The following is a 26,133-nucleotide window of genomic DNA, read 5'->3' as shown; positions in this document are numbered from 1 at the left end:
TGTGTAGGTCTTGGATGGCGTCATTTCTCCCATCTCTCCTTATACCATGTGATTTTATTGATTTTTTGACTATCTATATATTATAATAAAGATTTAGTTTACTTATTGTGTACTTTGTGGGAATAATCTTTTTGTGTAGGTTTCCTATGGTGTTTCATTGAGCTTGTACCATGATCCTCTTTACATAGTGTGGTATTAATAAAGCAGTACAACAGTGTATTTTGTTGATTCATTTATTATGCATGCTTGGTATGGTTAGTTCTTTTTGTTTACACATCATGTGTAAAGCAAGGGCTTTTAATTGGTTCTTCCCCTTTAACTTCATGAAGTTAGTGATGTTTATACCTGGCCACATTTCTGCAGTATGAAGTTACTGGATGTGCGTACTAACCATTAGGTGGGGCAAGGAGGGGCCAGGAGAGTAAACACTTAGGGGGTCATTTATTAAGACCGGTGATTTAGACACCGGTCTTAATAACCCCTGCAACGGCCTCTACATAACTTCGGCGCATCCATCGCCGTTCTTAATCCAAGCCAGAACAGGCATAGAAAATGATAAATGAGATGAGATGCTGTAGTGGTCACTGGTCACTGTTGTGGAGGTCACATTTTAAGGGAACGGAGCTCTATGGAGGTCACTGTTAAGGGGGCGGGTACTGTAGATTTCACTGTTATAGTGGATACTTTTAACGACACACACAAACATTAAATGTACCCATGCGAAGATGGGTCCATCTGCTCGTATATATATATATATATATATATACACACATACACTACTCACAAAATGTTAGTGATATTTGACTTTTGGGTGAAATTTGAGGATGAAGCAAAAATGCACTCTAACCTTTACAGGTGAACTTAATGTGATCTTCTCTAAACTTTTGAATGCACATGTGCAGCTGTTCAATGTTTCAGTACTTTTTTGCACAACGGTCACCGCCAGTTCTGTGAGAAGGTCTGGCAGACGTCCTTCTCTACCTCTTTGTCACGACTATGCTGTGGTCGTGACTCTTAGAGTCCGCATGCAGTTGTCAGTGGTCGTTTTGTTGTTCACCGCAGCTGAGAGTGTTTGGCTTCACGTGCGGTTGCCGCTGGCAACATGGTGTTCTTGGCAGTGTAGCAGCCTGAGCTTGTTGCTGGGCTGCTCACTGTCTATGCATGCGGTTGCCTATGGCAATTTGTGTTTATATGTGTGCACTTTTCCTGTTAGGTGTGCACAGGGTTTATGTGTGTCTGCACTTCCCCTTTAAGTGGCTTCACTACCCTGTTTGGTGATGGAAGGGTTAACTCCTTTCCTAGTGTGTGTGGGTGTGGCTGCTTGGCCTATTTAGTTCCTGCTGGAAGCCAGAAGTCTGAGGGGTATTCCAGGCATGTTGCTGGAGTCATCCTCCTGGTAGCCTTATGCCATCTCTCCAGTGAGGGCCACCCTTGCGGTCATAAAGAATGTCGTGGTGATGTTATGCTTCATGTTTGTGTTATTCTTACTGCAGCTATGGATCTGGGTTCCTGTGTGTTTAGGTGTATGTGCTGTGTCCATTTATGTTTGTTGTGGACATCAGCTTGTGAGCATGGGATCCAGTCAGTGTGTCTGTGGCAGGTAGGTGTGGAAGTAGTTTCACTCACCTGCCATATCTATATGCTGTATCTGTTCCCTATTCCTTGCAGCTCGGCCTGTGAGACTCCTGTTCCTCCGTATCTAGGAGGAACAGGTCGTCTTACCCTGCTCCTAGTTTAGGGCCACCCTGAGGGCTAATAGGGACCCCAGGTTCCAGTGTATGAGCCCTCCTACCATCAGGGTCGGCTCATACAGCTACGAGTCAGGGTCAGAGTTAGGGATGCTGTAGGAGGTGACCTTCTCCCTAATTCTGTTGTTCTGGCTTCACTTTCCTTTAACATTGCACGGATGAGAGTTTCCCCCATTCTCATCCGTGACAGTATGACCGCAATTGCTCCTTACTTGGATCCCACCTTCGGAAGAGGGTGCAGCATGCATCGCCATATGTTTGTGGGGTGCATGCGCGTTCTCCGGAGGGAGAGCGTTTTGGGGACCACCGTTAACGGCGCAGTTGGTGGCTTATTCCCCGCCAACTTACCTGCCGTGTCCGTGTTGGTGATCCCTCGTCCCTCTCTATGTTCCTATCTCTGGTCGTCTGCTGGCAGCATTCCGTTGGTGTTCCGGCTGTGTGCTGGTTAGGAGTGTCTGTTGGCAGCGACTGGAGTGGGAACGTGAGTAGCGAGTGGACGCAGTGTCAGTGCGGTCTCCCCGGGCTGTTTATTTGCTGGTCTCTGGTTCCTGTGTGTTGCTCCAGAGCCTGGCAGTCGGATCCATGGTTCCTGTGTGTTGCTCCAGGGTCCGGCAGCAGTCCGGGGGAGACTCGCATGTTATGGCGCTGATTTCCTCCTTTTTTCCCTTCTCCCATCCCTGTATTTGCTTTCCTCACTAGATTCCACTTTTTTTTGATGGGGGGGCTTTGAGGGGTGGGAGTGTCACGACTATGCTGTGGTCATGACTCTTAGAGTCCGCATACAGTTGTCAGCGGTCGTTTTGTTGTTCACCGCAGCTGTGAGTGTTTGGCCTCACGTGTAGGAGGAACAGGTTCTCTTACCCTGCTGCTAGTTTAGGGCCACCCTGAGGGCTAATAGGGACCCCAGGTTCCGGAGTATGAGCCCTCCTACCATCAGGGTCGGCTCATACAGCTAGGAGTCAGGGTCAGAGTTAGGGACGCTGTAGGAGGTGACCTGCTCCATAATTCTGTTGTTCTGGCTTCACTTTCCTTTAACATCGCACGGATGAGAGTTTCCCCCATTCTCATCCGTGACACTCTTGCATGACATTCTTTGTTTTGGTTTCACTTTGTCATCTCCTGTCACGAGGGTGTCAAGAGCCACGCTTGACTCCGTTATACCCGGGGTCAGGAAGTCGCAGCAGGTGGCTGCGCGCTCTATGTCTAAAGACAGTGCTGTTTATTAATGGTAGCTTTCTGGGTTTGCCTTGCAATCCTTTTTGGCTCACTCAGGGATCCGTAGCTTCTCCTCCTCAGCTGTTTCTTGTCCAGCAATCCCAACCTCCTTATATTCCCATCTCTCACTTCTCTGGTTGCCAGATATAGAGCTTCCTGCCTGGACTTCTATACTGACCCACTGGAGCTGTGTAGCTGTGTTCCCTGGTTGTTGTTCCAGAACGTTACCCTCCGGATCCCTGTTGGGCCTTGGTGGTCTGCTGTCGTCGCCCACCTGGGATTATATGTTTGTCTGTATTTTCTGTCCTCTCCTTGGTGTTTTCCTCTTAGTGTCAGTGGTGCGGACTAGTGATCCCACCGCCCCGTTCACTACATAGGGCTCATCTTAGGGAAAGCCAGGGTTTAGGCACGTGATCGGCGTACGGGTGAGGAACCCGTCTAGGGACGTCAGGGCAGTCAGGTGCCAGCCGCAAGGTGAGTCAGGGGTCACCATCTTTCCTTCTCCCTTGGACAGGGCCTTCCCATTTCCCTCCCTTTGCGTGACGCCGGTCATTACATCTCCTTTCCTTCTCCCAGGTGTCACCTATTTAGACTAATCGTTTCCCTTTATATTCCCTCCCATACTGCCTCACTTTGCGGTTTATATTACTTCCTGGATGAAGTGTTCACTGCTGGAGGCTGCTGCTACTGCTGTTTGCTCAGATAAGTCTTTTTATGTATTGTGTTTCCTTGCTGGCTTGATTCTAGGTGACCCTGACTCCATCCGTATTAAGTGCAGGGAGCCGGTGGCCGTGTCCCCTCACTATTATAGGGTTTTCAGGTGTCACACAGTCTTAGGTACGTGGGCATGCAATCGTCTACCATTGAGACCCTTGCATGGGCAGAGCAGTCAGGGAGAGCTCTTAGGGTTTTATAGGGCTTACCTACACTCACCTAAAGAATTATTAGGAACACCTGTTCTATTTCTCATTAATGCAATTATCTAGTCAACCAATCACATGGCAGCTGCTTCAATGCATTTAGGGGTGTGGTCCTGGTCAAGACAATCTCCTGAACTCAAAACTGAATGTCAGAATGGGAAAGTAAGGTGATTTAAGGAATTTTGAGCGTGGCATGGTTGTTGGTGCCAGACGGGCCGGTCTGAGTATTTCACGATCTGCTTAGTTACTGGGATTTTCACGCACAACCATTTCTAGGGTTTACAAAGAATGGTGTGAAAAGGGAAAAACATCCAGTATGCGGCAGTCCTGTGGGCAAAAATGCCTTGTGGCTGCTAGAGGTCAGAGGAGAATGGGCCGACTGATTCAAGCTGATAGAAGAGCAACGTTGACTGAAATAACCACTCGTTACAACCGAGGTATGCAGCAAAGCATTTGTGAAGCCACAACACGCACAACCTTGAGGCGGATGGGCTACAACAGCAGAAGACCCCACCGGGTACCACTCATCTCCACTACAAAAAAAATTGGACTGCTGAAGACTGCAAAAATGTTGCCTGGTCTGATGAGTCTCGATTTCTGTTGAGACATTCAAATGGTATAGTCCGAATTTGGCGTAAACAGAATGAGAACATGTATCCATCCTCTGATGGCTACTTCCAGCAGGATAATGCACCATGTCACAAAGCTCGAATCATTTCAAATCGGTTTCTTGAACATGACAATGAGTTCACTGTACTAAAATGGCCCCCACAGTCACCAGATCTCAACCCAATAGAGCATCTTTGGGATGTGGTGGAACGGGAGCTTCGTGCCCTGGATGTGCATCCCTCAAATCTCCATCAACTGCAAGATGCTATCCTATCAATATGGGCCAACATTTCTAAAGAATGCTATCAGCACCTTGTTGAATCAATGCCACGTAGAATTAAGGCAGTTCTGAAGGCAAAAGGGGGTCCAACACCGTATTAGTATGGTGTTCCTAATAATTCTTTAGGTGAGTGTATATGCTCCTTAGTTTGGGATCAAGCCAGTCGGACGAATATTCATAAGTTCCAGCTATCTGCAACATCATCTGTGACAACAACTTGCTGTTGTCTAACAAAGAGCTTAACGGCAAAATTGACATGAATCCATGATCCATGAATCGCCCAATACATTTCCCGTTTCAATAAGAATTGCTATTTAACCCCTTCAACCCCGGGCCTGTTTTCACCTTCCTGCCTAGGCCATTTTTTGCAAATCTGACATGTGTCACTTTATGTGGTGATAACTTTAAAGCGCTTTTACTTATACAGGCCATTCTGAGATTGTTTTCTCGTCACATATTGTACTTCATGACAGTGGTAAAAATAAGTAAAAAAAAAAAATGTATTCATAAAAGATACGAAATTTACCAAACATTTTGAAAAATTTGCTAATATCAAAATTTCAATTTCTCTACTTTTATAATAGATAGTAATACCTTCGAAAAAATTAATTACTTTACATTCCCCATATGTCTACTTCATGTTTGGATCATTTTGAAAATTACATTTTATTTTTTGGGGACGTTAGAAGGCTTAGAAGTATGGAAGCAAATCTTGAACTTTTTCGGAAAAATTCCAAAACCCACTTTTTAAGGACCAGTTCAGGTCTGAAGTCACTTTGTGAGGCTTACATAATAGAAACCACCCAGAAATGACCCCATTTTAGAAACTAGACCCCTCAAGGTATACAAAACAGATTTTACAAACTTTTTATAGAGCAGATCGTTACGCACGTGGCAATACCTAATATGTCTACTTTTTCTTATTTATTAAAGTTTTACACAATAATAGCATTTTTGAAATAATGATATTTTAGTGTCTCATAGTCTGAGAGCCATAGCTTTTTATTTTTTGACCGATTCTCTCAGGTAGGGTCTAATTTTTTGCGGGATGAGGTGACGGCCTGATTGGTACTATTTTGGGGGGCATATGCCTTTTTGATCACTTGCTGTTGCAATTTTTGTGATGTAATAGAAACATAGAAACATAGAATGTGTCGGCAGATAAGAACCATTTGGCCCATCTAGTCTGCCCAATATACTGAATACTATGGATAGCCCCCGGCCCTTATCTTATATGAAGGATGGCCTTATGCCTATCCCATGCATGCTTAAACTCCTTCACTGTATTTGCAGCTACCACTTCTGCAGGAAGGCTATTCCATGCATCCACTACTCTCTCAGTAAAGTAATACTTCCTTATATTACTTTTAAACCTTTGCCCCTCTAATTTAAAACTGTGTCCTCTTGTGGTAGTTTTTCTTCTTTTAAATATGCTCTCCTCCTTTACCGAGTTGATTCCCTTTATGTATTTAAAAGTTTCTATCATATCCCCTCTGTCTCTTCTTTCTTCCAAGCTATACATATTAAGGTCCTTTAACCTTTCCTGGTAAGTTTTATCCTGCAATCCATGTACTAGTTTAGTAGCTCTTCTCTGAACTCTCTCTAGAGTATCTATATCCTTCTGGAGATATGGCCTCCAGTACTGCGCACAATACTCCAAGTGAGGTCTCACCAGTGTTCTGTACAGCGGCATAAGCACTTCACTCTTTCTACTGCTTATACCTCTCCCTATACATCCAAGCATTCTGCTGGCATTTCGTGCTGCCCTATTACATTGTCTTCCCACCTTTAAGTCTTCTGAAATAATTACTCCTAAATCCCTTTCCTCAGATACTGAGGTCAGGACTGTGTCAAATATTCTATATTCTGCCCTTGGGTTTTTACGCCCCAGGTGCATTATCTTGCACTTATCCACATTAAATTTCAGTTTCCAGAGTTCTGACCATTCTTCTAGTTTTCCTAAATCCTTTTCCAGTGGCCACTTCCGTCTGAAAATGAAAAATGTGAACAGCATGATGAGGAGGACTGTTTAACCCCTTCCCGACCTTTGACGTACTGTTACGTCATGGGAACCACTGAGTTCCCGCAATTTGACGTAATAGTACGTCATAGTGATCACGCGGGCACCGGAGCGGTGCGTGCGCGATCACTGCAGGGGCCCGGCAGTCCGTGGTAGCTGGGCCCCTGGCCCAGCTGGCTTTTTTGACACCGTTTTTATTTTTTTTACGGTGTGTTTACTTGAGTGGTTAGGTCATGTTTTATTGATACCATTTTGGGGGGCATATGCCTTTTTGATTGCTTGGTGTTGCACTTTTTGTGATGTAAGGTGACAAAAATAGCTTTTTTTTTACTCTGTTTTTATTTTTATTTTTTATGGTGTTTATCGAACAGGGTGGATCATGTGATATATTTATAGAGCCATTTATTACGGACGCGGCGATACCTAATATGTTTTTTTTCCTGTTTTTTATTATAAAATAAGGGGAAAGGGGCGTTTTACTTTATTAATTTTATTACTTTATTAATTTTATTAAAAACATTTTTTTTACTTTACTTTATTTATGACATTCACTTTTGGGGGTCTGATCCCCTCTGCAATGCATTACAATACATTTGTATTGAAATGCATTGCCTGTTGGTGTATGACACTGAGTCATACACTAACAGGTTGCCTAGGAGACCCAGCCTGAGGCTGGATCTCCTCGGCTCCCGTAGAAGGCAGTTCCCGATGCCGTGCAAGGCATTGGGCAGCCTCTGCACGGCATCGGGCTGCCTTGTGTCGCATCAGGTCCCCGCCACAGCAGCGCGGGGACTCGATGCTCTCCCTCACCCGACAAACCTCTTCTATGTCGCAGTCAGCGTGGACCGCGGCATTGAAGGGGTTAATCCGCCGGCATCGGCTTTTACAGCAATGCCGGCGGATACAGCAGGGGCCCAGCTACCACGGACTGCCGGGCCCCTGCAGTGATCGCGCACGCACCGCTCCGGTGCCCGCGTGATCACTATGACGTACTATTACGTCAAATTGCGGGAACTCAGTGGTTCCCATGACGTAACAGTACGTCAAAGGTCGGGAAGGGGTTAAACAGTCCTCCTCATCATGCTGTTCACATTTTTCATTTTCAGACGGAAGTGGCCACTGAGCTTAGAGTGTAACAGAGTGTCAGCAGGTTGCAACAGAAGTAGAGAGACTGGAAGAATCACAGATAGGCATAGAAGTGGACGTCCTTTGGCTACATCCCACACAGATGACAGCTTTATTGTGAACAATGCCCTGTGGAACCGGATGATGAATGCCAGGGATGGAAAATGCACCCAAGTGTCACGTCAGACCAGTCGAAACCATTTACATCAGCATGTTCTGCGTTATCATCTTGCTTGGGCCAGGGAGCATCTACGCTGGACAAGGGACTAGTGGGCCTCAGTGCTGTTCACTGATGAAAGTCTATTCACGCTGGTGGTTGTTACAGTATGGACAGGTGTGTCTAGTCAATACAGAACTGCCCTACACTTTGTGAATGGTGCGTGCCCTTGAAGCCCACTTAGAAGTAGCAGGCAAGGGGTGACAGGCAACCACACTGTATAAAGTGCTGGACAAATGCCTCTATTTGAAGGACACTCTGCCAAGAACATGAGGGAGAAGGAAGGTTGAAGTAGAGCCACAGGAACATGGTAATGTAATCATACCGGCTTGTAATGGAAGAATGGAGACTTGGAAGCCAAACTTCCTGAAAATAGGTAATCAACAGCCTGGAGAACCCCTTTAAGGACTAGGGATCCAAGGACAGTCAAAGTGAAGATTCTCTACATTACTGTACATTTCTATCTGTTAAAACAGCTAAATGACTCGTATTATACCTAGAATTAATGGGACGGATATTGGTTGGGCTTTGAAGCTGTAAGCACTTGATTGTTTTTCTTCCTATTAAGTGCTTATTAGCTCCTCGACTCCTTTAACGTTTTGTCCATTTGTCCAGCTGACAATGGAAGATCTACCACCTAATGTTCGCACTCTCTAGTGATCTGCTCAGATCAGATAAACAGGGTCCCAGGAATAATTAATCTTGGGAAGGAAGAGGAATGTCCATTAGTGGTAGTCACATGAGGATACAATACTTGCTATGAAACAGGAAAAAACACTTAGTGATCAGTGATCACATTACATAATAATATGTGCTGGCCAAAACGATCCAAAAAGAGCATCTCTGCAGTTCACTAACTAATTTTTTTTTTTTTTTTTAAGGCAAAATGAAAGAAAACCAAGACGCCCACAATTATGACTAACACAAAGGTGGTCACTTAACTTTACCACACTCTGCAGCAATATAGGAGCACGGGATGTATGGATATCTAACCCAACAGATTTATCAATCTAGTATGCAAGAAAGTTGCATTATGACCCCTGTGGGTGCTAATTCTTCAGCTTCTTCACAGAGGGACACAAGTAAAAAAAAATCATGAATGGGATTTATTTGACAGAGGACAGCTCAAAGGGGAGATTTACCACTGAAAAGTAAGCCCTGGAAGTTGAATAGTTGATGTGGAGTACTGCTCTGATTGTCCCAGATTGTTCTGATAACTCCCCTGCTGATTTATGTAGTTATAGCCTTTGCTAATATTTGTATGAGTGGGTCTTAGGGTGCAATCACATCACCGTTTTGTCTTCCATTCTTCTGATCAGAATAAAATAAAATAAAAAGTTTTAAAAAATATTAAATTCAAATTCAAATTACCCCCCTTTCCGCAAAATTTTAATAAATATACAATAACAATTAAAAAATAAACATTAGGGGCATCACCATGTGCAAAATGACATATTATTAAAATATTATCCCATACAGCAAAGCACTTCCCATTGCCTTGTATTCAACTGTAAATGGTGCTAAAAGAAAGTACAACATTTCCCACAAACAACAAGCCCTCATACGGCTAGGTGAATGGAAAAAACTAAAAGTTATGGCTTTGGGAAGGATGGGAGTAAAAAATGAAAAAAATATTTGAAAATCGCCTGGGAATTAAGGGGTTCACTCATAGCTTTTTCAAATGGCCCTAAAGTTTAGTTTAGTAAATAATTTATGAACTAATGTGAGAACAATCTTTCTCTCTTTTTGAGCTGTTCCTTGGTTATTCTTACTAGAAAGTTATGGATTAACTGACAACTAGGTGTTACCAGTTGGGGCATGTCTCTGCACTTTCTGAAAGTAGCCAATCTGTGCTGACAGTGCCAAACCCTGTACGGACACACCCTTTGACATGGGGAATGGTAACACCAAGTTGTCAATATATTAGAAAATATTCAGAAGGAATAAAAGCGAAACCTCACAACACAGAGTTATAAGAAAAATGGCTCAAGAAATGTTATTACATGGAGAATGCAAGTGTTTACTAAAAGAGACGGGTCAGGAGATCTTAAAGGGAGTCTCTCAGCATCAGCCCCTATAAACTAAAGCCAGGTTTGCATATATATTGTTCACCTGAGTTCAAAGAAGTATACGTTTCCTCCTTTTGAAGATTTTTAAGTTTTTGTAATATGCAAATGAGCATTGCCCCTGCCTTCAATGCTTGAAAGATCCCCTCTTTCGGCCTTCTGAAAGTGAACACAGTGCCATGAGACATCACCACATGCGCAGTACAGTCTTGGCCGGCTGAGAACCATTCTACTGTGGATGCACCAATGATGATGCCCGTACATCAAACTGCAAAGGGAGTGGTTGGAAGGCTGAAGAAGGGGCTCATTCGTGCACCGAGGGCAGCAGCAACACCCTTAGTCCAGGGTTGCAAAAATCTGCAAAAAGAAGAAAGGAAGGTTTGAAACATTCTTTGCACTCAGATGAACAATACATATGTGGATTTATTTCATTAGCGGCGATGCTGCTGACAGACTTCCTTTAAAAAGGACCTGCCATTTTTTTTACAAAATAAATCTTTTTTCCTACCTTAAGTACCGCCCCGCTTATGAATTGCAGGATAGCACAGACAAGCCAGCAGCATTGCTAAGGAGGCACATCAGAAGCTGCAGCACTACATCAAGGAAAGTAGAAAATCCCCCTAGCAATGAGCATGGCTGCTCCGTCGCTTTCTGCATTGATTAGCCTGCTTCAGAGAGAATATGCAGTCTCCACCTTGAGAAAATTGCTGTGGTTAATTTGTTAATTTGTAAAACTGATTACAGGTCCTCTTTAAGGCTACTTTCACACTTGCGTTGTTCTTTTCCGGCATAGGCCTCTTTCACACTTGCGTTGTCCGGATCCGGCGTGTACTCCACTTGCCGGAATTACACTCCGGATCCGGAAAAACGCAAGTATACTGAAAGCATTTGAAGACGGAACCGTCTTCCAAATGCGTTCAGTGTTACTATGGCACCCAGGACGCTATTAAATTCCTGGCTGCCATAGTAGGAGCGGGGAGCGGGGGAGCGGTATACTTACAGTCCGTGCGGCTCCCGGGGCGCTCCAGAATGACGTCAGAGCGCCCCATGCGCATGGATGACGTGTCTAATGCGATCACGTGATCCATGCTCTTGGGGCGCCCTGACGGTAAGTATGCTGCTCCCCCTCTCCCCGCTACACTTTACCATGGCTGTCAGGACTTTAGCGTCCCGGCAGCCATGGTAACCACTCTGAAAAAGCTAAATGTCGGCTCCGGCAATGCGCCGAAACTACGTTTAGCTTAAGGCCGGATCCGGATCAATGCCTTTCAATGGGCATTAATTCCGGATCCGGCCTTGCGGCAAGTGTTCCGGATTTTTGGCCGGAGCAAAAAGCGCAGCATGCTGCGGTATTTTCTCCGGCCAAAAAACGTTCCGTTCCGGAACTGAAGACATCCTGATGCATCCTGAACGGATTTCTCTCCATTCAGAATGCATTAGGATAATCCTGATCAGGATTCTTCCGGCATAGAGCCCCGACGACGGAACTCTATGCCGGAAGACAAGAACGCAGGTGTGAAAGAGCCCATAGAGTTCCGTCACAGGGGCTCTATACCGGAAAAGAACTGATCAGTTTTATCCCCATGCATTCTGAATGGAGAGTAATCCGTTCAGTTTGCATCAGGATGTCTTCAGTTCAGTCGTTTTGACTGATCAGGCAAAAGAGAAAACCGCAGCATGCAACGGTTTTCTCTCCGGCGAAAAAAACTGAAGACTTGCCTGAACGCCGGATCCGGCATTTTTTCCCATAGGAATGAATTAGCGCCGGATCCGGCATTCAGAATACCGGAATGCCGGATCCGTCGCTCCGGCATGCGCATGCGCAGATCGGTAAAAATTTTAAAAAATGTACAAGACGGATCCGTCGGTCCGCATGACAAGCGGAGAGACGGATCCGTCCTTGCAATGCATTTGTGAGACGGATCCGCACCCGGATCCGTCTCACAAATGCTTTCAGTCAGCGGCAGATCGGCAGATCCGGCGGGCAGTTCCGACGACGGAACTGCCCGCCGGATCACACTGCCGCAAGTGTGAAAGTAGCCTAACATACCACTCGAAAAATTAAAATATCTTACAAAAGTCCATTTATTTCAGTAATACAAATTAAAAGGAATTGCATTAATGCGGCTTAAAATTTAAATTTTGTGAAAAGGTTCAATATTCTAGGCTCAAAGTGTCACACTCTAGTCAGCTAATTATTCCATAGCCCCTGAGCAAAGGGGACCTGAGATTGTGACTTTAGTGGTTTCATAAACTGTAAGCCATAATCATCCAAATTATAACTAATAAAGGCTTGAAATGTCTCACTTTGCATGTAATGAGTCTATCTCATATGTTAGAGTTTCACCTGTACAATGGTGGAATGCTGTTAAAAGTCTATTATTCTTGGAATTCAGAACAGTGCATGTGGAACATTTATCAATACTGGGGTTTTCTTTGCCCGTCTTGATTTCCCTTGAGTAGCTGGAGGATACGCCTAATTTATGCCGAGGGGCAGGCCTCGTCGTAGATTTGGTGCATCCTCTAGCAGGCTGTGTGCCAGACTAAAATCTAAGGAAGCGTCCTAACTGTCGTCGATTTCTGTCTACATTCTTGAAAGATAAATGTGTCTGGCCTGCTGGCCCCACTTCTTTCTCACGCCCCCTTTTCAGAAAATGGCAAGGGTGGCGTAGAAACACCATTTGTGACAAAATCTTGGAAGAAAGGGATGCAAATGAGCTCTTAACAAGCTCTGCCTCTAATGCCACCAGATGTAAGGCAGCTATCCTATAAGTCAATGTTCAGCTCTTTAACTAAGCCTTGAGACATGACTTGGATATTAAATAAGCCAGCACCTCATCTGCAGACAGCTGTTTCGGGGTGATTGCATCAGTGCAGAGCAGAGAGTACTGGCTTGCTGGGTGAGAGGCCTGTCAGGGTTAGTGGGGTACTATCTCTCCTTAGGGCCTCTCACCCAGCAAGCCACTACTCTCTGCTTTGCACTGATGAGGGGTAATAACCCCGAAACAGCTGTCTGCAGATGAGATGCTGGCTTATTTAATATCCAAGTCATGTCTCAAGGCTTAGTTAAAGAGCTGAACATTGACTTATAGGATAGCTGCCTTACATCTGGTGGCATTAGAGGCAAAGCTTGACCACGGGAGTGCTGGCACCTTCTCAAACAGCTGATCTGCAGGGGTCCAGGTGTCGGTCCCCCACTGATCAGATACTGATGACCTATCCAGAGGATTGGTCATCAGTATTAAAATCTCAGAAAACAATTTTAAAGTGACTTCATCCCCCTTTCAGTAAAATACTGTATTTGCTTAATCTTTCTAATGTAAAGAATAGGAAAATGCTGGATTATTAAAATTTTTACTGCCAACAGCCAAGTATCAGAAGTCAAAGATATAAAAATGATCATTTTTTAGTAGGTGCCATATATCAGGTATCTATTACTATAGATGCAGTGCATGAAAGCTCTAACATGTCTGGATAAAAAATACTCCACTTTTTCCAAAGGACAGGGATACATACATAGCTTTTAGTCTCCCAATCATGCCAATACTAGGAAGATTAGTCTGCACTGCTTTACACGGATGGATATTCTCTATACCACATTTGTGAGATCACGGTGCACAATTTTTAAGCAGGTCCGATTTATTTTTAAATATTTTTCACAGACTAAACAGATTATCTTTTACATAAACCAAATTATACTGATTTTGCCCTGAATGGTGGCTATAATCTTCAAACCTAGCCTAACGGACCATATAGACGCAATACAACAAGATACAAGTCAATATCATTGTAACAGATAAGTGAAGTGACCTAAATAAAGAATATTCTTGCTGACTGGTGACAACCTGTGATGCGGATGCCTAAACCTGGAAGAAATTATGTCAGATGTGATTAAACGGCGATAACATACGAACTGAAAGGCATTTTCTTACCTTTTCCTTCTCTCTCTAGTGGTGACTAGCATTCTGCTGCGTGGCCAACTATTTCAGAGTTTTAAGGCAGATTAAGAAGGAGGCCACTTAAAGCCTGTCCTCATCCGTAGCTTCACTCTACTTGAATTTGCTTAGGGCAATGACATAGCAAGCTTTTAAGATGTTTGAATTGAAACTTATATAATCGTACGCAGGCTGAAACTCACTGACCTAATTTTGATAACAGTCTTAAAAATATATTTGCGTTTCATCTGGATGTGATTAAACCATCTCCTGAGACTATATTATTAAAGCGGTTTCAACTTTTTTACTTAGTTTGCATATAAAAAAAAAAAAAAAAAGCATCATAAGAGATTGTCATCTGATAAATCTGCTATTTGTGAACACACTCTAAGGCCCCTTTCACACGGGCGAGTTTTCCACGCTGGTGCAATGCGTGACGTGAACGCATTGCACCCACACTGTATCCGGACCCATTCATTTCTATGGGGCTGTGCAAATGAGCGGTGATTTTCACGCATCACTTGTGCGTTGCGTGAAAATCGCAGCAAGCTCAATTTTGTGAGTTTTTCATGCAACGCAGGCCCCATAGAAGTGAATGGGGCTGCGTGAAAATCGCAAGCATCTGCAAGCAAGTGCGGATCCGGTGCGATTTTCACGCACGGTTGCTAGGAGACGATCGGGATGGAGACCCGATCATTATTATTTTCCCTTATAACATGGTTATAAGGGAAAATAATAGCATTCTGAATACAGAATGCATAGTACAATAGGGCTGGAGGGGTTAAAAATAAATAAATAATAATTTAATTCACCTTAATCCACTTGTTCGCGCAGCCGGCATCTCTTCTGTCTTCATCTGTGAGGAAAAGGACCTTTGATGACGTCACTACGCTCATCACTTGGTCAGTCACATGATCCATCACCATGGTGATGGATCATGTGACGGACCATGTGATGAACGTAGTGACGTCATCAAAAGGTCCTATTCCTCACAGAACAAGACAGAAGAGATGCCGGCTGCGCGAACAAGTGGATGAAGGTGAGTTAAATTATTATTATTATTTTTAACCCCTCCAGCCCTATTGTACTATGCATTCTGTATTCAGAATGCTATTATTTTCCCTTATAACCATGTTATAAGGGGAAATAATACAATCTACACAACCTTGAACCCAAACCTGAACTTCTGTGAAGAAGTTCGGGACTGGGTACCACATTCAGTTTTTTATCACGCGCGTGCAAAACACATTGCACCCTTATCCGGACACGCTCGTGTGAAAGAGGCCTAATTACTTTTCACAGCTCAGGGTTTGCTACAATTGTATCCAGATTCGGTAATCCTCAGTGAGCCAACATTCTCAAGCGGGAGCTGAGCTGCGGTACCCCAGAAAGGCCCCTACACGGTGCATGGCTTAGTGCACTATTTCTGGGTTCGATTTGTGCAGTGCTCTGTCTCACTTCTCCTGCTCCCCTCTCACAGCAAGTAGTCTCCTGGACAGAGAAAAACTGCAGAAACATCCCCCTCCTTCTCGTCCACTAATTACTGTATAACTCCAGAAGTTTTTGTACAATCATAGAAAGCATGCAGGCATGTAAAGAGGGTCTACAGACTTCTTTCCCCTCATAAGACATGTAATATGTTAGGTCTGGGGTCCGTGCCCGCCGCCTTCCTACTGTCTCCTGCAGGCATGGATACTGTGCCACTCACCATGCTATCCAGTATCCCAGTGGCCAGCGTCCTCTCTATGCTGCTGCCTCTATGATCTTGCCTGATGCTCCCCTAGAGCGCGTCCTCCCTCACCTCCGGCCCCTTAACGCGCCAGTATGTGCTCTCCCAACAGCTGAAGGTTTCTGGGTATTTAAGGCATCCTCTCCAGGCAGAGAGGCCCAAGCTTTAGGTTCCCTATTCCCTAGTGACTAGCAAGAGTGTTTGATAGTCTAGTGCTATTGTGATTTACCTGTGTTTATCCCGCGTTTCTTTCCTGCCTGTGTTCCTGCCATGCAACCCAGTCTATCTTCTCTGTCTGTGCGCCAGGCAAGTTCCCAGCCTGCCTATCTTGTGTGTGTTGCAACACTACCCCGCCCTCAGGTCTTTCCTGTGTCTACCTAAAGACTAGGGTCATACATAACTGATTAGTTGTGGATTTGCCCGTGTGGATCTGTGCATGGTAAATCCACAGCGTTAGGCCTCTTTCCCACAACCGTTTTTTTTTTTTTCCCGTTTGCAGTCCATTTTTTGCATTTCGTTAACGGTCCGTATACGGAACCATTAATTTCAATGGTTGCGCAAAAAAAAACGGAATGTACTCCGCATGCATTCCGTTTCCATATTTCCGTTTTTCCGTTCTGTTGAAAGATAGAACATGTCCTATTATTGCCCGCAAATCACATTCCGTGGCTCCATTCAAGTCAATGGGTCCGCAAAAAAACCTGAACACATACGGAAATGCATCCGTATGTCTTCCGTATCCGTTCCGTTTTTGCGGAACCATCTATTGAAAATGTTATGCCCAGCCCAATTTATCCTATGTAATTACTGTATACTGTATATGCCATACGGAAAAACGGAACATAAACGGAAACACAACAGAAACAAAAAACGGAACAACGGATCCGTGAAAAATGGACTGCAAAACACTGAAAAAGCCATACGGTCATTTGAAAGAAGCCTTATACAGTACCAGCAAAGTGCATGAGAATTTCTGAATTCTCATCCAAACGCTGCATAAAAAAAACACAGCGGAAAAAATGCAGCATTACAGATTTGAAATCTATAGCATGCAAATTTATACAGCGGATTTCATCCTTTGCAACCCTTTGCTGGATTTTCCCATGGGCAAAACTGCATGGAATACATGAGATTTTGTTGTAGTTTTTCATGCATTTTTTGCTGCAGAAACACACCAAAAACTGCAGCGGATTTTTCCAATTGGATTTAAAGTCATTTGTGAACCTAGCCTGGGTGCTGTCTTTATCTGTAAAATCGGCCTTCAAGCCTTGGTGCCTGTTCAGACTGTACCAGCATTTTTTCGCAGTTTTCCAGAGCTCCCAATGCTAGCACACCAGTGTCCCTGACCCCAGTGGGTCAGCTGCCAGCTACTTTCGGTATTATCCCAGGAGGTAGCGGTCTGGTTGCTAGCCCACTGCGAAGTCCAGATCCCTGTATTGGAGTTCAAGGGTGAATCCCAGGGAAGCACAAGAACAACGCCCTTACAGTTAGCCCTACATCAAACCAGTTAGTTGGCACAGTGGGTTCACATTCGCTGATCCGTAACAATAAATTATAACGATAGGTATACCATAGTATAGAAAGGTTGTACCTATGTTACTGTTCCAGTATTTCAAGCATAATATCTAAGCAATACTGCTGCTACTTAGTAAACACAGTAACAATAAAAAAAAAAAGGTATTCATGCGCTAGATAATGTGCTGCCACAACCTACAGTAAATAATGTACCAGATGAAATTCCAAAAACACTATGGGCCAATTCTATAAATGCTGTGGCACAATCTTGGTGCAAAGCAGTACCCCTTTCCATCGAAGCTCTGCCCTTTTCTTATAAGCCCCATCCCTTTTTGAGCAAGTCAGAAAAAGTGTAGAAACTCTAGTTATGACAAATTGGGCCGATTTGCATCACCTTTTATACAGATTTTAGGCGCAGACACATTACTTGGCCTATATGTATGGCAAAAACATCAAAACACACTACTAGCACTGACACATCAGTATAAGGCCTCATGCACACGACCGTTTTTTTTTGCGGTCCGCAAAAACGGGTTCCGTAGTTCCGTGATCTGTGTCCGTTTTTTCTTTCGTGGGTCTTCCTTGATTTTTGGAGGATCCACGGACATGAAGGAAAAAAAGTCGTTTTGGTGTCCGCCTGGCCGTGCGGAGCCAAACGGATCCGTCCTGACTTACAATGCAAGTCAATGGGGACGGATCCGTTTGACGTTGACACAATATGGTGCAATTGCAAACGGATCCGTCCCCCATTGACTTTCAATGTAAAGTCAGGAGTCCCTATTATACCATCGGATCGGAGTTTTCTCCAATCCGATGGTATATTTTAACTTGAAGCGTCCCCATCACCATGGGAACGCCTCTATCTTAAAATATACCATCGGATTTGAGTTATGCCGCACCTGAGGGGTTAATTGTGCGTATCATAGCCCCCTGTAAGAGATCAGGTGCTGCCAGGCAGGAGGGGGCAGACCCCCCTCCCTCCCCAGTTTTAAGTTCATTGGTGGCCAGTGCGATCCCCCCTCCCTCCCCTGTATTACATTAATTGGTGGCCAGTGCGGCCCCCCCTCCCTCCCTCCCCTGTATTACATTCATTGGTGGCCAGTGCGGCCCCCCCTTCCTCCCCTGTATTACATTCATTGGTGGCCAGTGCGGCCTCCCCTCTCCCCCCCCCTCCTAATTAAAATCCGCTGTCTGTGGCCGGCCGGGCGCTCCTCCTACTGGTAAGTGAAAGGTCTGTGCGGCGCATTGCTTATAGCACAGACCTGTCACTTACCAGTAGGAGGAGCTCCCGGCCGGTCACAGACAGCGCAGGTAAGTATAATGCTTCTAAAATTGCTAAGTAACCATGGCAGCCAGGACTGCAGTAGCGTCCTGGTTGCCATGGTTACCGATCGGAGTCACAGCGATTAAACTGGGACACCGATTGGAACTCTCCGCTGCCACCAATGATGGGGGGGGGTTTAATTAGGAGGGGGGTGAGGGGAGAGGGGAGGCCGCACTGGCCACCAATGAATTTAATACAGGGGGGGGGGGAGGGGGGCCGCACTGGCCACCAATGAATGTAATACAGGGGAGGGAGGGAGGGGGGCCGCACTGGCCACCAATGAATGTAAAACAGGGGAGGGAGGGGGGCCGCACTGGCCACCAATGAATTTAATACAGGGGAGGGAGGGGGGCCGCACTGGCCTCCAATGAATTTAATACAGGGGAGGGAGGGGGGGCCGCACTGGCCACCAATGAATGTAATACAGGGGAGGGAGGGAGGGGGGGGCCGCACTGGCCACCAATGAATTTAATACATCCGTGTTTTTTCACAGACCCATTGACTTGAATGGGTCCGTGAACCGTTGTCCGTCAAAAAAATAGGACAGGTCATATTTTTTTGACGGACAGGAAACACGGATCACGGACGCGGATGAACAACGGTGCATTTTCCGAGTTTTCAACGGACGCATTGAAAGTCAATGAGTCCGCAGAAGATCACGGAAAACGGAACAACGGACACGGATGCACACAACGGTCGTGTGCATGAGGCCTAAGGCTACTTTCCCATCTGCGTAGTGCTGTCCAGTTTTGAGATCCAGCACAGGGTCTCAAAACCGCAGCACAACGCTTCAGTTGTGTCCCCATTCATTGTCAAATCGCTGTGCCGGACACAAAATCGCTGCAAACAGTGCGGCATGGGAAACTGAAAAAGCGTATCCAGCACCAAAAACCATGTAAGTCGATGGTGCAGGTTCCGTTTTTTTTCGGACACGAAAAAAACGGATCAGGCGCTCATTGACTTACAATGACTTTAGTGCCAGATCTGGTTTCTTCATTTTTGATATAATACAACCGGATCCGTTATGAATGGATACAGCTGGTTGTATTATTCAAACGGATGTGTTTTGCTGTGGTTTTCAGATCCCATGCCGGATCTAAAAACCGGACAGCAAAAATGCAGATGTGAAAGTAGCCCAACTTGCTTTCCCCCATGATTTTCACTGCTCACTACACAAATAAACACATTCTGATGAAAAATTGTCAGTAGTGTCATAAACCAGCATATCCTAGCCCAACTGTGGTATACTAAATCAGTATTGGTTTCCAACTGTTTTAGAAAAACTGCACTTTTTGCCCATACAGTAATGTAGAATGTGAAATGTAAGTGGTATAACGTCTTGTATGTCTAGTTGGTAGCAACAGAAGATTTCATACATTTTTAAAGCTTTATCATTCATAGATTGCAGCACCAATGAATAAGCTATTCAGACAAGTACTATATACAGTCAAGTACTACACAGTTGTGATGCTAGAAATCAAAGAGCACTGCCACATCCTGCAACCATATGCATATCCAATGTGTGTGAGCAACAACTTGATGAATATACAAAATGATCTAAAATCCTTTTACCAATACATTATAAGAAGTAGTTAAACCGAACAGTCACATATTAAGTCTTCCGTGCAGACCTAATCCACTTTATGGATTTGCCTAAACACTATAAATTGCATAAAAAGCAACAGCAACAACATGCAGTCAGTTCATCAACATACAATATATTTTGACTTCTTTTCCCAAACTTGTTCCTGTGGAATAATAATGGTAAGAACATATGACTAGTAATTAGTGGGGAAGAAATGCTACCACTCACCTGTTTGGCTAAGCTGTGATGTGCTTCTACTTCTCCGGGACACTATGGCAACAACTTTGGCACTCAAACTTGGTCTTCTTTTCTTTCCAAATGTCATAACTGTACCCACAGCTGTATCAGACTGGCTTCCATCATTGTGTTCTAGCTTGTAGATTTCTCCACTTACACTTGTGCTCTTAGTGATGGTTCTCCCTGAATATCCCATCCGTCTGCTTTGCATCCTGCACGGGAATTGGCAGTAAATTATAATAAAAGTGCAATGATCCAGAGACATTAAACATGCAGAGAAGCACATTATATTATGGTATAGTTTATAAGAATGTATGATAGCATACTGTCAGGGTAAGAGTTAGGCTACATACCCATGACAGTGTGACGGACGTTTTTGAAGGGGCTGTCACATGCCAGTTTTCAGAGCTAATTGAAGTTTATGGGGATATTCACATGGCCATCTTTTAAATACATCCTGCTGCATCCTGTGAATATCAAGAGTTTGAGGAGTGGATGAGGTTTTTTTAAAAATTTGGCACTAGCGAGGATATTGGGGGCATTATATATGTATTGGGCACAATTGTGGGCTAATATCTATACTGGGGCACAACTTTGGGGCTATTATACACAGTAAAGTCACAATATTATGACCAGCAGCTAATATCTAGAGTAACCCCCGTGTGCAGCATGGACAGCAGCTAGATGGGCTGGGAGTGACTCAATAAGGTCCAGGTAGGTTGTCACAGGTATCTGGAGCCATGCTGACTGCAGTGCATCCCACAGCTGCTGGAGGGTGAGTGCGGGAGGATACATAGAGCAAGCATGACGATTGAGGTGGTCCCACAGATTCTCAATTGGGTTCAAGTCTGGGAAATTAGGGGGCCAGGGTAGTACTTGAAGTTTTGGCCATGCTTTTCCAACCAATGTCAGATATTTCTAGCCATGTGACATGTCGCATCGTCTTACTGGAAGATCCTATCTGCCCCAGGGTAGACAATCAGCATATATGGGTGTACGTGATCTGCAGGGATGGAATCATACCCAAATTGGTTAAGAGTGCCTTCAACAAGGATAAGTTGGCCCAGAGAACGAAAATATTGCCCAGACCATTACACAGCTTTTGTTCTTCCAGCAATGATTGCAGGGTGTTTGTTCTCTGATGTTTTTCACCACACGCCAACGTCCGTCCGTTCGATGAAGCAGAAAACATGACTCATAGGAGATGGCAACCTTTTGTCAATCAGTGGCAGTTCAGTATCAATACTGCTGTGAAAATTTAAACCTATTCTGCTGATGCAACTTTCTTAGCAGAGGTTCAGTGACCATCGGTCTTCTTCTGAGGCCCACACACAGTAGGGTTCACTGAACTGTTGTTTTAGACACACATCTAGCCCCCTGGTTCATTTTGACACTGAACTGCTCCACTGTATCATATCGGTCTGGCCTTGCGCATCTTCATAGCCAATGTTCACCTCTTACATTAATGACATATGGTGCTCTGCAGTTTCCACTGGTGCCATTAGTCCACTCAGGATACACTTTCACCACAGCAGCATGAGAACAGTTCACAAACTACTCAGTTTTAGAAATACTGCCACGCTTGCCCCAAAAGCCAATAATCATCTCTTTTTGCAGCTTTGATAAATTGGCCCTTTTTCCCAGACAGCAAGGAGGGATGTGTGTGCAGACAGGCTATCCAACACATCATATACCCACCAGATCAGTGACACATGATTTCCTTCCAGGAAGAGTAGGAAGTGGTTGTAATAATGTGACTCAACTGTGTAACTACAGGGGGCACAAAGAAGGGTTTTATTTATACTGGGGCACTATAGGGGGCATAATACACTGCTCAAAAAAATAAAGGGAACACTTAAACAACACAATGTAACTCCAAGTCAATCACACTTCTGTGAAATAAAACTGTCCACTTAGGAAGCAACACTGAGTGACAATCAATTTCACATGCTGTTGTGCAAATGGGATAGACAACAGGTGGAAATTATAGGCAATTAGCAAGACACCCCCAATAAAGGAGTGGTTCTGCAGGTGGTAACCACAGACCACTTCTCAGTTCCTATGCTTCCTGACTGATGTTTTGGTCACTTTTGAATGCTGGCGGTGCTTTCACTCTAGTGGTAGCATGAGACGGAGTCTACAACCCACACAAGTGGCTCAGGTAGTGCAGCTTATCCAGGATGGCCATCAATGCGATCTGTGGCAAGAAGGTTTGCTGTGTCTGTCAGCGTAGTGTCCAGAGCATGGAGGCGCTACCAGGAGACAGGCCAGTACATCAGGAGACGTGGAGGAGGCCGTAGGAGGGCAACAACCCAGCAGCAGGACCGCTACCTCCGCCTTTGTGCAAGGAGGAACAGGAGGAGCACTGCCAGAGCCCTGCAAAATGACCTCCAGCAGGCCACAAATGTGCATGTGTCTGCTCAAACGGTCAGAAACAGACTCCATGAGGGTGATATGAGGGCACGACGTCCACAGGTGGGGGTTGTGCTTACAGCCCAACACCGTGCAGGACGTTTGGCAATTGCCAGAGAACACCAAGATTGGCAAATTCGCCACTGGCGCACTGTGCTCTTCACAGATGAAAGCAGGTTCACACTGAGCACATGTGACAGACGTGACAGAGTCTGGAGACGCCGTGGAGAACGTTCTGCTGCCTGCAACATCCTCCAGCATGACCGGTTTGGCATTGGGTCAGTAATGGTGTGGGGTGGCATTTCTTTGGAGGGCCGCACAGCCCTCCATGTGCTCGCCAGAGGTAGCCTGACTGCCATTAGGTACCGAGATGAGATCCTCAGACCCCTTGTGAGACCATATGCTGGTGCGGTTGGCCCTGGGTTCCTCCTAATGCAAGACAATGCTAGATCTCATGTGGCTGGAGTGTGTCAGCAGTTCCTGTAAGACGAAGGCATTGATGCTATGGACTGGCCCGCCCGTTCCCCAGACCTGAATCCAATTGAGCACATCTGGGACATCATGTCTCGCTCTATCCACCAATGTCAAGTTGCACCACAGACTGTCCAGGAGTTGGCAGATGCTTTAGTCCAGGTCTGGGAGGAGATCCCTCAGGAGACCGTCCGCCACCTCATCAGGAGCATGCACAGGCATTGTAGGGAGGTCATACAGGCACATGGAGGCCACACACACTACTGAGCCTCATTTTGACTTGTTTTAAGGACATTACATCAAAGTTGCATCAGCCTGTAGTGTGTTTTTCCACTTTAATTTTGAGTGTGACTCCAAATCCAGACCTCCATGGGTTAAAAAATTTGATTTCCATTTTTTTATTTTTGTGTGATTTTGTTGTTAGCACATTCAACTATGTAAAGAACAAAGTATTTCAGAAAAATATTTAATTAATTCAGATCTAGGATGTGTTATTTTTGTGTTCCCTTTATTTTTTTGAGCAGTGTATATATACTGAGAGCACTGCAGGGGTTGGGGTTTTAACTTAAAAAAAAAAAAAAAAGGAAAATCATCAAAAACAAAAAATGGATACAAAACAGATGCACAATGGCCATTAAAAAGGACAGATGGCCAAAAAATGGATGTACAAATGGTTGAAAAATGGCCATGAAAACCAGACGATGTATTAACAGCCTTTTTTAGTAAATGCAGAGGAAAGCTAATTTGCATAACGTTTCCCAGCCTGCATTGCAAGTAAGACTGTCCCTAAAAATTAGATACTGATGGATTGTGATGGCAGCCCAGGGCTAACAATGGCCTCTGAAATTGCCATCTACAGAAGCCTATTAGGCCCTGACAGGTATAATACATTCCAATACAGTAGTATTGTAATGAATCAGATCAGCGACCAGTGTGATGTATGTTCAAGTCCACTAACAAGACTAAATTAAAAGTATTAAAAAAATGAAAAACATAAAAAAATTAAAAACGTTTCATTGTAGCAAAAAATAAAGGCTGCAAACTATATCAACTTATTTAACCCTCACAGGTTAAAAAAACTAAGTATAAAACAATGCCAGAATTGCTTTACTTTCAGAATTCCACCCATGAACCAGGAAAAAAAACTGCCAAAAATGTGTATGTATTCCAAACTGGTACAAAGTAAAATGTCACCTCATTTTAGATCAATCCCTCACACAGCTATGTTGATGAAAAAAAAAATCTTATGGCTCTCTGAACGAGGCAATGCAAAAACAAAATTTATTAAAAAATAAACGTATTGTGCAAAAGTAGTAGAGCAAGAAAAACCTAAACATATTTCGTACAACCACAATCATACCGAATCATAGAATTAAGGTAACCTGCTATGCTTAACAGTGCAAAATTTACAATGCAAAAAACAATAATAAAATAAAAGTTAATAAGTTATATGTAGTCCAGAATTAGGCCAATGAAAAAAACAAATCAGAGGAAGATTAAGTTGACCATAGGCCCTGGATTGTTTTCCAAACTTGCCCCTACCACCCCCATCGCTGACCAGACTAAATAAATTCCAACACAGACCAAACATACATATCCTCCCACAGGTTATCTTCAGCTCCAGGAACCTGGATCTGAAGATGAGCCTGGAAGTAAAGAAAGTAAAGCCCCCTCTGAAATGTGTTAGAGAGCGCCCAACTCTCATCCACTGTCAGAGGTAGTGAAGGATCAACACCTGATCCTTTGGTTCTTCTATGAGATAAGGTGCTGCCAGAGGTGTCTGGAGGCAGTTTTCTCCACTCTCCCCACTGAATACACATATACTGTATGTGTATGGAGGATTTGGGAGAAATAGAATGATTGCATTATAAGCTGTTAGCCATTAAATTCCATTAGACAACAGCAAATAAGAAATAAAATAAGACACATGGGTATATTACAGGACATGTAAGCAGGGAGTCACAAACTGGCAGATATTCTGTAAGGAAGGAAGGGTTGTGGAGGATGCAAGGTGAGATTTGAACCCTGGTACAAGAGTCATCAGAGGATCACAAATGGTCGGAGCTATAAGTGGTAAGAAGGAATGGGGGATAGGTGATTGGGGATCTGTATAGGAAAGAGGAGTGGACATGTTGCAAGGTAGCTGTGGGGGCGTAGGGAGGAGAAACACAGTAAGTATGTGGTATGAGCTCTTTGCATGTTGGCAGAGACGCAGTACGTGGCAGGTGCTATGTGCAAGAGCTATGAGACCGGGAGGCACAAAGTATCATGGACTCTGTTAGGTGGATAGAAGGCAGGACAGAAGGAGACAAATATTCCTCAAAAGCGGCTGCCTGTAAAGAACACAGACAGGCAGCAGGTGCATTAAACCAGCAGCGATTTATTGTGTGGGCACGTTGGACATTCAAGGGCACCCAAAGACCCTTAGGCCCTGGGCGGACACCCAAAAAGCCCATATGATAATTCACCATTGGGTACACTCGTCAAAAGTAGCCTCCAAGAGTCTTTTTATAGGGCAACAGGGGAAGCACTTTTACATCCTCTTATGGCAAGACCCAAGTCTAATTAGGACAAACTATAATCATTTTCATATCTGCCTGAGACATAACTACATGCAGCAATCTATCTGGGTGCGTTATTTCTTTATTTTATCTCTTTATTTCTTTTAAACTGCTTCTATCTATATTTTAATGGTCCCATAATTTAAGAACACGATGCTTTGTAC

At 44.4% G+C, this 26,133-nt stretch overlaps 1 protein-coding gene across 1 annotated transcript in view; it reads right to left on the bottom strand.

Annotated features, from left to right (window-relative positions):
* RIMS1 (regulating synaptic membrane exocytosis 1) overlaps positions 1-26,133 on the bottom strand; it is a 293,279-nt gene that overhangs the window by 84,837 nt on the left and 182,309 nt on the right. Inside the window, exon 12 of the mRNA XM_040430037.1 lies at positions 20,517-20,737. Within this exon, the coding sequence (XP_040285971.1) occupies positions 20,517-20,737 (221 nt within the window). The remainder of the gene's footprint in view (positions 1-20,516; positions 20,738-26,133) is intronic.

The sequence above is a fragment of the Bufo bufo genome, chromosome 4, assembly GCF_905171765.1.
Source record: "Bufo bufo chromosome 4, aBufBuf1.1, whole genome shotgun sequence".
Lineage (NCBI taxonomy): Eukaryota > Metazoa > Chordata > Amphibia > Anura > Bufonidae > Bufo > Bufo bufo.
Note: the sequence above shows the minus strand (reverse complement) of the source record. Positions and strands in the feature narration are given on the sequence as shown.